At 32.1% G+C, this 14,897-nt stretch overlaps 1 protein-coding gene and 1 long non-coding RNA gene across 2 annotated transcripts; one reads left to right on the top strand and one right to left on the bottom strand.

Annotated features, from left to right (window-relative positions):
- LOC107623820 (ORM1-like protein 3) lies at window positions 563-5,836 on the top strand. The gene is made up of 3 exons (XM_016326205.2): window positions 563-1,047; window positions 2,403-2,551; window positions 5,437-5,836. The coding sequence occupies exons 1-3, from the start codon at window positions 862-864 to the stop codon at window positions 5,573-5,575; spliced, it is 474 nt and encodes a 157-aa protein (XP_016181691.1). The 5' UTR covers window positions 563-861; the 3' UTR covers window positions 5,576-5,836.
- On the bottom strand, window positions 4,188-5,475 carry LOC110268655. Its single transcript, XR_002356934.1, has 2 exons — window positions 4,316-5,475; window positions 4,188-4,284 (listed from the first exon to the last, which is right to left on the bottom strand). It is a non-coding gene; the product is annotated as an uncharacterized LOC110268655 (long non-coding RNA).

Genomic DNA, 14,897 nt, shown 5'->3' with positions numbered 1-14,897 from the left:
ATAATTCATAAAATAGGTCTTTTTTGTTTTTACACGAAAAAAGTTTTTTAAATAGACTCGTGAATTTGTCGATATTTAAACAAGCCAGACTCTAGTATGAGAAAAGATTATAAGAAACAGTAGATTTATGCTAGGACTTATTTGGACGCTATGTTTAGAAAAAAATTTCTTTTAATAATCTTTTCTTAAAAGATTTTTAACAAAAATAAAAATAATTTTATATTTAAATATCTTATGTATAAATATCTTTTTATTTATCAATTATGTTTGAATAAAATAAAATAAAAATATTTTTTTATTTATTTATTATGTAAAAAATATTTTTTTAAATCTTTTAAAAAAATATATAAATTATAGCTAATTAAAAGAAATGTTTTTAGTCACCAATTTTTTTTAATATTTTTATTTTTATTATTAAAAATTTATTAAACATATCAAAAAATAAAATTTTTTTTTTTATCAATTTAATATCCACAAACAAACACTTAAACTATCTATTTACAATATAAACCAGATTCGGCGGAGCTAAATCTCGGCTCGTTCCATCCCTAATCCCAACCCCCAACGCAGACGCCATCTTTGATATTTAGTATCTCAAACACACACACGACACATAGATAAATAAGACTAAAAATAATTTTAGCAAAATAAAAAGAACTTTCTTATTAGTAACACAAAGGGAAAAAGAAAAAGAAAAAAAAAGAAAAGTCTAATTACGTTCTGGGTTTTTGTATCAACAACAACCCTTCTTCTCCAATCCCCCAAATCACAATCCATCACACCCCATAATCAAAATCCACCAAAGCTTGAAGCTTTCAGCATCGAAATCCAAAAGGGTATCCTCAAATTCGTGACTATTTGATGGCGAATCTGTACGTGAAGGCGGTGCCACCACCGGATCTGAACAGGAACACGGAGTGGTTCACGTACCCTGGCGTCTGGACAACGTACATCTTAATCCTGTTCTTCTCATGGCTTCTTGTTCTCTCCGTCTTTGGTTGTTCCCCTGGCATGGCTTGGACCACCGTCAATCTCGCTCATTTCGCTGTATCTTCCTCTCTCTCTCTCTCGCTCTCTCATCCTTTTAATTTATCTATTGTTTTGTTTTGTTTTGTGTTTTTAATTTTGATTTTGATGTTGTTTTGATTGGACTCATGGTGTTTAGTTTTTAGATTGTGTTATTGTTTTCTGTTTGTTATTTTTATTGGATTTGGATGAAGAAAGAGAGAGAAATAGGATTTGTTTGAGAGAGAGAGAGGAGTTTTGAGCTGCTTTTTTCAGTTTTCCCAGAAATCAGAACGTTTAAGCTATGATTTTTAGCTGGTTGTTTTTGGTTCTCTAGGAGGAAAAGAAAAAAAGTGGTGAAAATCAATGTGGAAAGCTTGCTGTTTAAGTTCACGCATCAATACATATATTTTTTGGTTGAGCGTGTATGTTGTTTGTTGTTTGGTTTTTATTGATCTCTCTTTGTTCTTCTGTGATTGGTGAATAGGGTTTTATAAGAGGAATTTATTGATCCATGTTTGTTCGTCTTGATGATTGAATATTTGAGTTTTCGTGTCTCGATAGCTTTGTAAGATGACAAATTGAATGCTGCTATATCAGCTGGAAGGTAGTTGATTGAGCTGGTGGGGTTCTGTGATTCATTCATAGTTGGTTTGTGTTTGGTTATAAAATATATTTTGGGATATTAATAACATTTTCTTACTCGAAAGGTGTCTTAGAAGAATTTTGTATACATGTCATGAATGCAAATAAGGTAACCCAAACAAACCTTGTATTAATGCAAAGACAAAACCTTATTCGTAGTTCCATTCTTAATATGCGGAAATGTTAAGAGAGTAGAGATTTCGTAAATCAAAAACACTTTACTTGTTCATAACTACTTGTTATTAACTCATCTATGCGGCAGTTATCATCTTGCAAATAATGATGTGGGATTAAAAGTCGACATAAATAATGTATTTTGATCCAGTTTCTCTTTTACATGTATAGGGTTGCCCCACTTCCTAGTTTACATTACACGCAATCTACGATTTGTTCTATTTCTATATATGTTTTTTTCCTTCTTGTTCTCCCGTGCCTAGGACACTAGTTGCCGGGAATGTGAAACAAGAGTGGAACTAATATGTGACTTGCGAAAAGGCTTTTAGCTTTATCATTTGAGATTTTTTTCTTTCATTACTGGTGAACACAATAAACATTGCTGATAATAAAGCTAAATGAAACCATTAGTTAGCAATATATTGCAATTGGCATTCCATTGCATTCCTATAATGCAGTTATAGTTTTAACCTCTTCTCAACCCTCTGCCTCTGACCTTTCTACTTTCTTCCTAAACCATGCTTGGTCTCTCTTAATGTCTATCTACACGGCCTGATTGAGTATGTTGTTTCCGTCAGGTAACTTATCACTTTTTTCACTGGAAGAAAGGAACTCCATTCGCAGATGATCAGGGGATCTACAATAGGCTGACTTGGTGGGAGCAGATAGACAACGGAAAGCAGCTCACTCGCAACAGGAAGTTTCTAACTGTTGTTCCTTTGGTGCTGTAAGTTTTCTGATTTGCAACCTGGCATTTTCATATTTTGATAATGGATAATGTTCTCATATTTCAAGTACTGGTTCTGCTGATTCCATAGTGTCAATTTATGCATACAATCCCCCCACCCAAAAAAAAAGGAGAGATATTGTTATCTAATGAATAAATAGCAGATGTGCTTAACCACCAAAATGTCCATGTTTGATTAAATTGCTGGCAAAATACCCTCCATATTTGTTAAAGGCAAAAATGCCGCAAAATATTTTAAAACGCGACAAATACCTAACCGTTAAACATATATTTTCAAAAAGGACTTTAGAGATCAAATTATGATGTAATTTTTCGCAAGACTGGTTAGCAAAAAATAGGATATTTTTATCATCAAAATTTGGTGAATTTACGCCAAGCAAATATTTTTTTGTATTTTTTATCTTAATGGCCAAAAATATTTTCAAAAAATGAAAAGAAAGTCTAGAGATCGAAATCTGGTTATGATTTTTGAATGTATTTTTCTAAATAGTTATCCAAATATTCTCATAAAATTTAGATCAAATGCACTAGTGGTTTGCCAAATATAAAAGCTATGATGCACAGTGGGACATGCCGACACGCGAATTTTTAAATTTTATAAGACACGGGGACATGTATACATATAAAATATAAAGTATTTTTTAGATAAATCGTAATGATATTTTGATATTTTATTGATATTAAAATATAAATTAATTTTTTAGTTATTTTTAATGTCTTATTTTAATTATATCAAGTATTTAAAATAATTTTTGTTTTAATAAATAATAATATATACTATATCTAAATTTATTTCAAGAATATATGTTAAGAATAAGATTGGATAGGCTGACGCGTGATAGTATTTAGGTGTCCAAGCGTGTTCGGAGAAGAATTTTTTTGCTTTTTATTAAGACACTGTTGGACACAACAGACACGCATATGGACAAGTGTCGGTGAGTGTCGTATTCGAAATGTGTCCGACACGCGGACACGGCAACTCAGCGAAGTGTTCGTGCTTTATAGTATAAAAGTCATTTTCCACTTACAAAATAAATTGTAGGTTTTGGTTATTTTGTTTGCATTTTTAAATATTTTGAGGGTATGTCGTCAGCAATTTGCAATTCGGAAACATTTTTCGTGGTTTACTCAAGAATTATCCATACTGGTTGCTGTCGTATATTTGTATATGTTATGCTTTCATGCCAGTAGTATTTTTATATGTTAAACTTTGTATCCTCCTTTTGGTTTCATAACTTCTGCTACAATAACTTCCAAGGCAATTAATTGTTCGAAATGAATCTTGAGATGATATTCCAATTTAATTTGTTTTTATTAACTGGGGGATTGGACGGTGTAGATCGATAAGCTGCATTCACTCGAAATTACTGTTGTTTGTTTAAAAATTCATGACCTAAGTTCTGTGTGATAGAAATTGGTTTTCCAAGAGTTTTCGTTGAGGATGTGAGAGAGATTTTCCAAGGGATTGATTCATGGCCTCTGCAGTTGGACCTAATGTTTTGTTTAGGCATACCACATGGCTTGCAACTGTAATTTTGATGATTAAGTGTATGTTTGGTTTAGCGTTCAGCAGCATGAATGCACGTTCAACGCTGGACCAAACTTGTTTGGATGATTTTTTTTCAACATGATTTTGAAAGCAATATTTTCTAGCTTTTGCTTTCAATTCTTACTGTTGAGAATTGATTGCAAAATTTATTCTCTCAACTACTCTGTGCAATCAATTCTCTCAACTACTCTTACCTTCTTCCTTTTCTACTTACACAGTCATCTTCATTTTATTTCTCAATTACCCTTCTTCACCTTCCTTATCTTTTTTACATGCAAGGTTATCTTCATTTTATTTCTCAACTATCCTTCTTCACCTTCTTCATTCTCCATCTTCATTTTATTTCACCTCCCACCTTGTGGCTTCTCTATCTGAGTGTTTCTTGCGACTTTCAGTACACAGATCAAATCTTATCAAGTAGATCAAATCTTAATACTTCTGCAATTATATTAGTGTTATGCACTTTCATATTTATATGTTATATTTTATGCACCTTATACCCGAAAGTGCCAGCAGTTTTTCATGTCAAGTAGATCAATGAACAAGATACATGGAAGATTCTCATATAGAGACTTCGGTGTAAGGCAACAGTTCTAGATAATCATAGGATTCTACCTCTAGATAGAGAAAATTTAAGCGAAGAAGAAGCAGAAAACACCTAATGGGCTGATTCTCGATCAAGAAAGTTCTTTCTGCTCATTCTTGATCGCCGATTTGGGAAGAAGGTCTATTATACAAAGTTAAGGTTTTGCTTTTATAATGCAAGCTAAGACCTTTCAACTTACATTCATTACTTCCAGCAGCAGCCCACATCTATTAGACTGTGTTTGGCAAAGTGTCTTAGGATAGAAAATAGAGACACAAGATGGTTGGTGTTTTTCTCTGTCTCCATGCTCCACTGTCCCTTCTTTGTTGGCGGGTAGAAAATTGGGCAAATTTTGTCCGAAGACAAAGACTTTTTGCTTATTCGTCTAATTGTCTCCTCCATATATGATTGTATCTCCTAATGTCTTTTATATTTCTGTTCTAAGACAGTTACCAAACATGGTGTTATGTACATAGAATAATGGGAATTAAGGGGCGGTTAAAGATTCGTGCTGTTATGTTACCCCCTCTAGAGTAGCTGCATATATAAACACGAAAGTTTTTTGGCCCGTAGTCAAAGTTCAACTTGTGCATGATTTTGGCGGCGATTATACTCTGTCGTCTTTGTAATTTGAATTTCGTGTTTAATTATCTTGAGAACTTACATGATTTAGAACTCAATAATTATTTTACTATTTGTTCTTTTCTTTTCCTTTGGCGTCTTTATCAGGTACTTGATAGCCTCGCATACAACCGATTATCAAAATCCGATGCTCTTCTTCAATACCGTGGCAGTGATGGTCCTAGTGATCGCGAAGTTCCCCCATATGCACAAGGTCCGGTTATTCGGAATCAACGCTGATAAATGAAAAACAATCTTTTGTATCCATGAAAACTTGGATTTTCTGCTCAGAAGAGCCTTTCTTTGTCCTTCTCTTGTTAAAAAGGGTTTGCACTTTTGTATAGGAGTCTTCTGAACTGGAAAATAATGTTCCAGTTTATGTTTTGTTTGCCAACTTTGTCTTTTAAGCTACTAATAAATATTATATATATATATTGAGTTTCTTCTTGTACAGTAGAGGTACATGTATCAGATTATGATAGTGCTTTCAAATTTTCCTTTTTTTTTCCTTTATGTTTTTATTATTGACTGCATATTTATACAAAAGATTATCCTTTGTGGTAGCATGATTATATTTTTATTGGTGAAACTCTATTGTTTTTCTTCTAGTTATTTTAGCTTTGAATAGAACATCTTATAGGCATGTTGTTGGAGTACATTAACAAATGTATTTTGGGGAAATAACATGTCTGGTTTTTGTCAAAGTTATATTGTCTTGTGATTTGTGTTTAAACTTTAAAGTATTGTTATGGAGTTTCTAAATGGGAAACTAAAAGCAGTTTTTTTTTTCCTTTCAATTTTAGTAAATTTTATTTTTGGAATTTTGTGAGAAAAAAAAATGAGCAATAAATTTTGTTCTTAATTTGTATTTTTTGTCTTCACTTTTTTTAACACATCTTTTAGAGGATCTGTTTTCGCTGGTTGTGATGGCCATGAAAGTAGTTTGATTATGGCTTTGAAAAATCTTGCATTGAAATTTGAAGCGCTTGATGAGCCAAGCATCTATAGTTTGATAACGGTGCTATACAAAGTGAATACCCGACCCGGCCATGTCCTGACAATTTCTTCGTCTTTGAATGAGTACGAGTTTTCAAACAAAAGAAAAATATATTTTTTTTACTCATTGATATTTAGCTTCGTGAGATTAGTTAATTTTTTTGTCAATGATTTTTTCAAAACATACTTACGTGATATATTAGGTAGCGTTTGGTAGAGAGACAGAGATAGAAAGACTAAGACTGAGAGACAGAGACTAAGAGACAATGACCGAAATAAATCTCAGTATTCTGTTTGGTGCAAAATGGGAGATAGGAATTGAAACAAGAATAAAACTCTAATTTAATTTGCACAAAAGATAAAATTGGAATTAATTAATTAAAATGAAAGTATTTTAGGTATAAAATGTTATTAAAGTTTCAGTCTTCATCTCTAAAAATTTTAGTCCCTGTGTCCCTACTTTTTGGAGGTACTAAAATACTGAAATTTTAGAGACAGAGACAGAAATTTTAGTACCAGTCTCTAAACTAACAAACACAATACTGAGTCTCAGTCTCTCAGTCTTTGTCTCAGTACCTCAAAACAAACTCTACTTTAATTACTAATATATTTTTTGTTTAATTTTTATAAATAAAAATAATTTAAAAATTATTAATATTTTTTAGTTTTACATAATAAATTTAGCTAATGTATTTAAAAAAGATAATAAAAAAAACTAAATGACTTTGATAATTATTTTTAAAAGACAACGAGACTTTCAACAAAAAAGAATTTGTTAATTCTAGTTGGTTCTTAATGAATAAATCAACAGTTTAACATACCATGTAGGTTTATTTTGTTAATACAGATAGAGAATATTAATAGAAGGGCTAATCAGTCTTATAAAAGTAAAGATTAGGAGACCAGAAAAGATATTTTTTTAGTTGAGGATCTCGTTGTTTTTCGAGATAATTGTCAAGAGCCGTTTAAGATTTTTTCTCGTACAGATAAATTACTATGATAACATATCATGGAAAAAATAGAATGTACACTTTTTAATTGTGGGTAGATACTCTCTTGAAAGTGGCATTGCGAATTGTTAGATGGTTCAATCAGACATATCAAACCATTTAACAATTCATAATGTCATCTTCATGTAAAAATATTTTTATGAGTATTTACCTTAATTGTTATATTGAAAATTTGCTATATTCTTAAATTAATATATTGGATATAAATTATATTTAGATATAATGGTCTAAAAATATATCAACCAAACGAATGGACATATTAAAAGAAAAATTTTTGTACCTTGAAAGTGTAAAAGGGTGAAAATAACCAAAAAGATAAAGCATTTGAAGTGCAAGAGAAGTTAGTGCCATGGAAACAAGAAAATGAGAAATTCACTGTTTAAAGGCTAAAGCATATTAAGTGGCAATATTTTTGAAAAAATATTATTTATACACTAAATATTTTTGACACTCTTATAAAAATACAATTGTTATTAATTAATTATGTATTTAAAATATTTTTTATTAACAAAACAAAAAAATACATATTTGATTGTTCAGAAAATACTAATATTAAAACAATACAACAACAACAACAACAACAAAGCCTTGTCCCACTAAGTGGGGTCGGCTACATAAATCAAACGACGCCATTATACTCTGTCATGTATCATGTTTATAGAGAGACCGTTTACATGTAGATCTCGTTTGACTACCTCATGAATGGTCTTCTTAGGTCTTTCTCTGCCTTTCGCTCTTTGTCCATCTTCCATCTCATCCACCCTCCTGATTGGGTGTTCTATCGGTCTTCTTCTCACATGTCCAAACCACCTGAGACGCGATTCAACCATCTTTTCCACAATGGGTGCTACTCCAACTCTCTCCCTTATATCTTCATTCCTTATTTTATCCAATCGCGTATGACCACTCATCCATCTCAACATCTTCATCTCTGCCACACTCAGCTTATGTTCGTGCTCCCCTTTAGCCGCCCAACACTCCGTACCATACAGCATAGCCGGTCTTATAGCGGTGCGATAGAATTTACCTTTAAGTTTTAAAGGCACTTTTTTGTCGCATATAAAACCAGATGCACTCCGCCATTTTGACCAACCTGCTTGGATCCTATGATTTACATCCTGTTCAATCTCTCCATTATCCTGTATGATGCACCCAAGATACTTAAAACTTTTAGCTTTTTGTAGGATGTTTTCTCCAATCTTCACCTCTATATTGGGGTTTTTCCTTCTCAAACTGAACTTACATTCCATATATTCCGTCTTGCTACGGCTTATGCGCAGACCATACACTTCTAGAGCTTCTATCCATAATTCCAACTTCTTATTTAGGTCTTTCCTTGACTCTCCCATAAGGACAATATCATCGGCAAAAAGCATGCACCATGGCACAGACTCTTGGATGTGCTCTGTGAGTACTTCCAAGACTAATGTGAAAAGGTATGGACTCAAGGATGATCCCTGGTGTAATCCTATACCAATAGGGAATTCCTCTATCACACCACCTTGAGTCTTCACACTAGTTGTGGCCCCATCATACATGTCTTTAATTGTCCGAATATATGCGATCCTTACTCTCCTCTTTTCTAAAACCTTCCATAAGACCTCCCTTTGTACCCTATCATACGCTTTTTCCAAATCAATAAGCACCATATGTAGATTCCTTTTATTACTACGATACCTCTCCATCATCCTTCTTAATAGGTATATCGCTTCAGCGGTAGATCTGCCTGGCATAAATTCAAATTGGTTCTCTGTTACTTGTGTCTCTTTTCTCAACCTCCGTTCTATCACCCTTTCCCATAACTTCATAGTATGACTCATAAGCTTAATCCCTCTATAGTTTCCGCAACTTTGTATATCCCCCTTATTCTTGTAGATAGGTACCAAGGTGCTCTTTCTCCACTCATCAGGCATCTTCTTTGACCTTAAAATCTCATTAAAAAACTTGGTTAACCAGTTGATGCCTTTTTCTCCAAGACCCTTCCAAACCTCAATCGGGATATTATCAGGTCCTACTGCCCTGCCATTTTTCATCTGCTTTAGAGCCTCTTTTACCTCGAAGTCTCGAATCCTTCGATAGTATTCAAAGTTTTGGTCTTCTTCCCTTGTGCATAATCGACCAAGGTTCGGAAGAGTCTTCTGTCCTTCATTAAATAACTCGTAGAAGTAGTTCTTCCACCTTTCATTAATCTTCTCCTCTTGAGCCAACACCTCTCCATCCTTATCCTTTATGCACTTAACCTGATCCAAATCTCTCGTTCTTCTTTCCCGGCTCTTTGCGATTCTATATATACCTTTTTCTTCTTCTTTCGTGCCCAAAGACTGGTAGAGACCCTCATATGCTCTTGTTCTTGCTTCACTTACAGCCACTTTTGTCTCTTTCTTAGCCGCCTTATATTTTTCCCAGTTATCTGCATTGCGGCATAAAGACCACTCTTTAAAGCATTCCCTTTTTATCTTTATCTTTTCTTGTATACTCGCATTCCACCACCAGGACTCCTTGTCTCTTGGTCCTATTCCTTTAGATTCACCAAAACTTTCTTTTACTGTTCTACTAATAACTTCTGCCATCTCCCTCCACATCTCTTCCGCGCTTCCATTCCCATCTCACTTTGCCTCTTCTCCTACCCGTCTTAGGAAGCTTCTTTGTTCCTCACCTTTCATCCGCCACCACCTCGTCCTTAGGTTCTTCGTATGATGTCTTTTTCTCAACTTTTGCTCAACGCGAAAATCCATGACGAGCACCCTATGTTGTGTTGTCAAACTCTCTCCCGGGATAATTTTACAGTTAATGCAAAATTTCCGGTCGACTCTCCTCAACAAGAAGAAGTCGATTTGAGAGCTTGTCATGCCACTCTTATAGGTTATAAGATGTTCGTCTCTCTTTTTAAAACATGTATTTTCGATGAGAAGATCAAAAGTTGAGAAAAAGTCCAAAATAGTTTTACCCTCGGCATTGATCACCCCGAAACCATGGCCTCATGAATACTCCCATATCCAGTCACTTCTCTCCCAACATGGCCATTTAAATCTCCTCCTAAGAAAATCTTATCTCCCAAAGGTATGCCTTGAACCAAACTCTCTAAATCCTCCCAAAACCTTATCTTGTGTTGTTCATCCGAACCCACTTGCGGTGCATATGCGCTAATCACATGGAAAGCACCTCCCTCCACCCCAAGTTTGATAGAGATGATCCGATCTCCCACCCTCTTGACATCCACTACGTCCTTCTTCCACTGCTTATCCACAATTATTCCAACTCCATTCCTATTCTTCACCTTTTCTGTATACCAAAGTTTGAAACCAGAAGTATCCAACTCCCTAGCCTTTGCACCAACCCATTTCGTTTCTTGTAGGCACATAATGTTAATCTTCCTCCTTGTCATGGTGTCCACCACCTCCATGGACTTTCCTGTTAGAGTGCCTATGTTCCATGTCCCAAATCTCAACCTTCTGTCGCTTCGACCTTTACCTTTTACTTTGTAAACTAGCTTATTTACCCTCGTCCGTTCACGAAAACGCGAGAACCCTTGCTCATTTAACACTACATCCGGGCACCGATGCAGCGGCTCTTGCTTTAACACCGTACTCAAGCCATACGGCGCGTTGCTTCCGGGCAACGACCTAGCTTTAGCGCAATAATATCTTTGATTCATGTCATGGGGGTTCGGCTATATTTTTATGTTGGTTGCCGAAGACCTAACACAACCCTGCTCCTTTAATATTAAAACAATATATATTATAAAAAATGTAGACTAGTGATACTAATAAGCAAAGTGGTTTTTTCACTTAGAAAGAGGGGAGATGGATCAAGCAAGTAGTTAATTAGGAATATTTGATATGCACGTTAAATTTTTTTTACTTTGGTTTTTTCTAGGTTTGAATTTAGTGCACATTAAGATAGTTAAGTTCCAACGGATTTAAACTGTTAGGGTATATAGTGACAGATTCATAATACAAGTTTGGCCCATATAGTGAATGTGGCTTCTTCATGTGATTGTGGGAATAAACTTTAAAAGTTATATAGCCTTATAGGTAAGTGAAAAAAGTTAGCTTGGAATCAGTAACATAAATTATTAATTTTTTTTCATAAAAAATTGATATCTTAGCTTCTAAGATTGTTATTTTGAGTAAACTAATTAAGGAATTGATTATTAATATTTAATAGTACAAATATTTAGTTAATTATCAACAAATAAGAAGTTGACAAATCAACCATGCATTATGTACAATTTCTTTAAATTTGGGTTTATCTAAAAAAAATTAATGGTGTTTTTTATTAACTAAATTTATAATTCTATGCAATTGTTTGAATAAATGACATATATATCAACACACACTCGCCAACGAGCTATAACTCAAATGACATAGTCTCTACATACTCATTTAATTTAGAATTAGAGGTATTTCGCACCATTTTTTTCTCCTTTTTCAAAATTATTGATTGCACAAAAAATTTCATCATCGTTGTTGATTTAAATTTTTTAAATGTGTCCATGATATGAGATTTTAGAGGAATTAAAAAATAATAAAGGAGAGAGCTAAAAATATAGGTTCAATTATTTTATATGTTTTTATTATTTCACTAAACTTTTATTTAAGTTCTTAATATTTTTAAAAGTTTATAATTAGATCTTTAATTTATAAATATAATAGATAAAAATTTTAATTAAATCCATACTAACAGTTGAAAAAAAAAAGAAGAACATTTTAAGAATATTTCATCCCAAATCCAAACACATAAGCAAATATTCTAAGATTATTTAGTTATATGTAAACGGTAATTTTCAATAAAGACTTAATTTAAAATTCTTTATCTATTTTAAGGATCTAGAAATTAAAATGTTTTAAATTAGAATGATCTAATTAAAAATTTAATAAAACTATAAAAACTTACAAAATAATTAGACCATTAAGCCAAGTGACTTCATATGACTAGATTAGTGTCAGTTAATTATGTCACCTAAGAAAGAAATGCATATATGTTGTTATAGGAAACATTTCAAGTGCACTGGGAGTACTGGTGCTCCAGTTGTTTTATCCGTTGATCTGAATTATAAAAAATATATATATAATATATTAATTAAAATTAACAGTTAAAATGATTGGAACATTGGTGTTTTCGGTACACTTAAAATTTTTCTTATAGTTTTTATGCATCAATGAATTTAAAACTGTTTTTACAATCATTATTAGTTACTTTACTACACCTAACGTGTTGTACATCAATCCAAAAATGCATCCATGGATTTCAACATTTTCTTGGAGGATCTTTTCTGAGTTTTAATATGTTACTCAGTGTAGGTCCTAACTGCCTTGACCATAAAGTTTTCTCCAATTGTAACAACAATCTTAGGCAACGTTCTAACATAAGTGATGGATTTTCTACCCAGTTATTGGAAAGTGTCATTTTCTATTTATTCTTACGGACAAATCATTAGAAAATCTGAAGATGAAAGTAATATAATAATAAATAATAGGGTTTAATTCCCTTGCATATTTTATAAAATATATATAAGGATTATTTAGCTACTTGCGATATTAGGAAAATTTCAGCCTTTAGGCTTTGATAACCTGAAAAAAAATTAGTGTAGTTTACTAAAAAGGTAAATAATTTATCTCTTTTAAACAGATTTTCTTAAATATCCTTCTTATTATTATGTAATAGAATAATAGAATTGACTACTTCTAGAAAGAGTAATATAGTATACAATCCTCTTTCATATGTAATAAAGCAAACGAAAAAAGACATTAATATATAATGGCTTGAAATATGAAAATTAATCAATTTTTTATTTAGTAATTAATTAGAAGGATTTTGTTTTCTACCAAGATTTTGTTTAATTTGAGTGATAAACTAGTTATTATTTTTTGCAATTTCATTTGGAGTTATGGGGATGGGAAAAAAAAAATCATTTGGGGAGAATTAATACATTATTCCTTGATGTTTATAGAATTAGCTCCATAATTTTGCTCTACAAAATTAGCTCATTCAAATTCTTAATTATTAATAATAAGATTCAAATATTATTAACAAATATTAAAAAATAATATATGTAAGAGGATTTGTTGAACATAAAATATTTCTCTTTTTAGAAAAAAGTTAAAGACTTCATTAATTAATTGCATCAAGTCACCAAAAAAAAATTAATTGCATCTACTTTTAAATGATGTTTTGGAGAATTTTAAGAGGTTATATAAGATATGAAATCTATTATACATACAAGTCTTTTTGATATATAAGTTTATACAAGTTGGCCCAAACTCAATAAAAACGACCTTCAGTTTAGATTGCGTGTAAACATGCGCTTTCCTGACTCTTGAATAACTCAAACGGTTCTTTTTCCTCAATCAAAACTGCAATGTTCAAAATTCAAATAAAGATCAAAATCTCTCAAAAATCTCTGAAAATCGTCGCGAAAAGTGAAGGAAGTTGCGAAGCTAAATTCGAAAAGAATTATGAGAAAATGAAATAAGAAGATGAAGAAGAAGAAGCATCAGAAGATGAGGAGGAGGAAGAGGAAGAGTTTTGAATTATACAGAACTTATCAGCACACATACACCAAAAATTCTTAAATAATACACTCAAATATTTTCGTGTTACATCTAAATATATATTCGTGTTACACCCAAATTTGCTACAAATACAGAAAAATATTTCCTCTAATGCTGCATTTTTTTTCTTCTTCTTCTTTTCCTTATTTCTTTCTTTCTTTTAGTTGAATGAATGTAAGTTCATCATCTTTCAAGTAATTTTGCACCATTATGTATTTTTCTTCTTCTTTGTTTGATTTTTTTTGTTTTTATTCTTATTAAGAGAGTAAAACAAGAAGAAATTTGAGAAGATAAAACAAGAAAAAAAAGATAAATAAGAAAAAAAAAGATGATGATGAAAAAGAAGAAGAAGAAGCAGCAGAAGATGAGGAGTAGGGAGAAGAAGAGTTTTGAATTATGCAGAACTTATAAGCACACATACACAGAAAATTCTATAACAAAATACACTCAAATATTTTCGTGTTACATCAAACTTTGCTGCAAATATAGAAAAATATTTTCTTTAATGCATAACTTTTACATTACATTCAATTGAAACCATCAACGATGAACAACAATTTTCACAAATAAAAACAACATTATTCACCTACAGAATCATAAACTACTAACAAAAATATTAACTAGAATTGAACCGCAGCCACTTGATTGGATTCAAAACAATAATCAACTTCGTTCTAGTTCAAATGACAATCTGAACTTGAATTATTCACTATCTTCAACAATGAAATAACTGTTCAAAACTGATTTTAGAGCTTGATTTCAAAAATGTAGAGAGCGAACGAAGAGAAATGCAAAGAATCCAGAGATGGAAGAGAATGTAGACCGAAAACGTTGAGAAAATTCGAAAACGGAAATGAAATTCTTTCGAAAAAGGTAGTTATATATTCGCGCGTTGATTAAAAAGTTAGTTAAATTAAGAGGTGCGTGAGGTGAATTAAAATAAAATTATTTGTATAGATTTATATGGAAAAATAATTTGTACGCAGAGAATAATTGATAAGATTTTTCC

The sequence above is a fragment of the Arachis ipaensis genome, chromosome B02 (assembly GCF_000816755.2).
Source record: "Arachis ipaensis cultivar K30076 chromosome B02, Araip1.1, whole genome shotgun sequence".
Lineage (NCBI taxonomy): Eukaryota > Viridiplantae > Streptophyta > Magnoliopsida > Fabales > Fabaceae > Arachis > Arachis ipaensis.
This window is presented reverse-complemented; position numbering and strand designations above follow the sequence as displayed.

Coding starts and splice junctions, on each gene's coding strand:
- LOC107623820 (XM_016326205.2), top strand. CDS start 862: ATGGCGAATCTGTACGTGAAGGCGGTGCCACCACCGGATCTGAACAGG. Junction 1,048..2,402: donor TCAATCTCGCTCATTTCGCT/GTATCTTCCTCT, acceptor TGTTTCCGTCAG/GTAACTTATCACTTTTTTCA. Junction 2,552..5,436: donor ACTGTTGTTCCTTTGGTGCT/GTAAGTTTTCTG, acceptor CGTCTTTATCAG/GTACTTGATAGCCTCGCATA.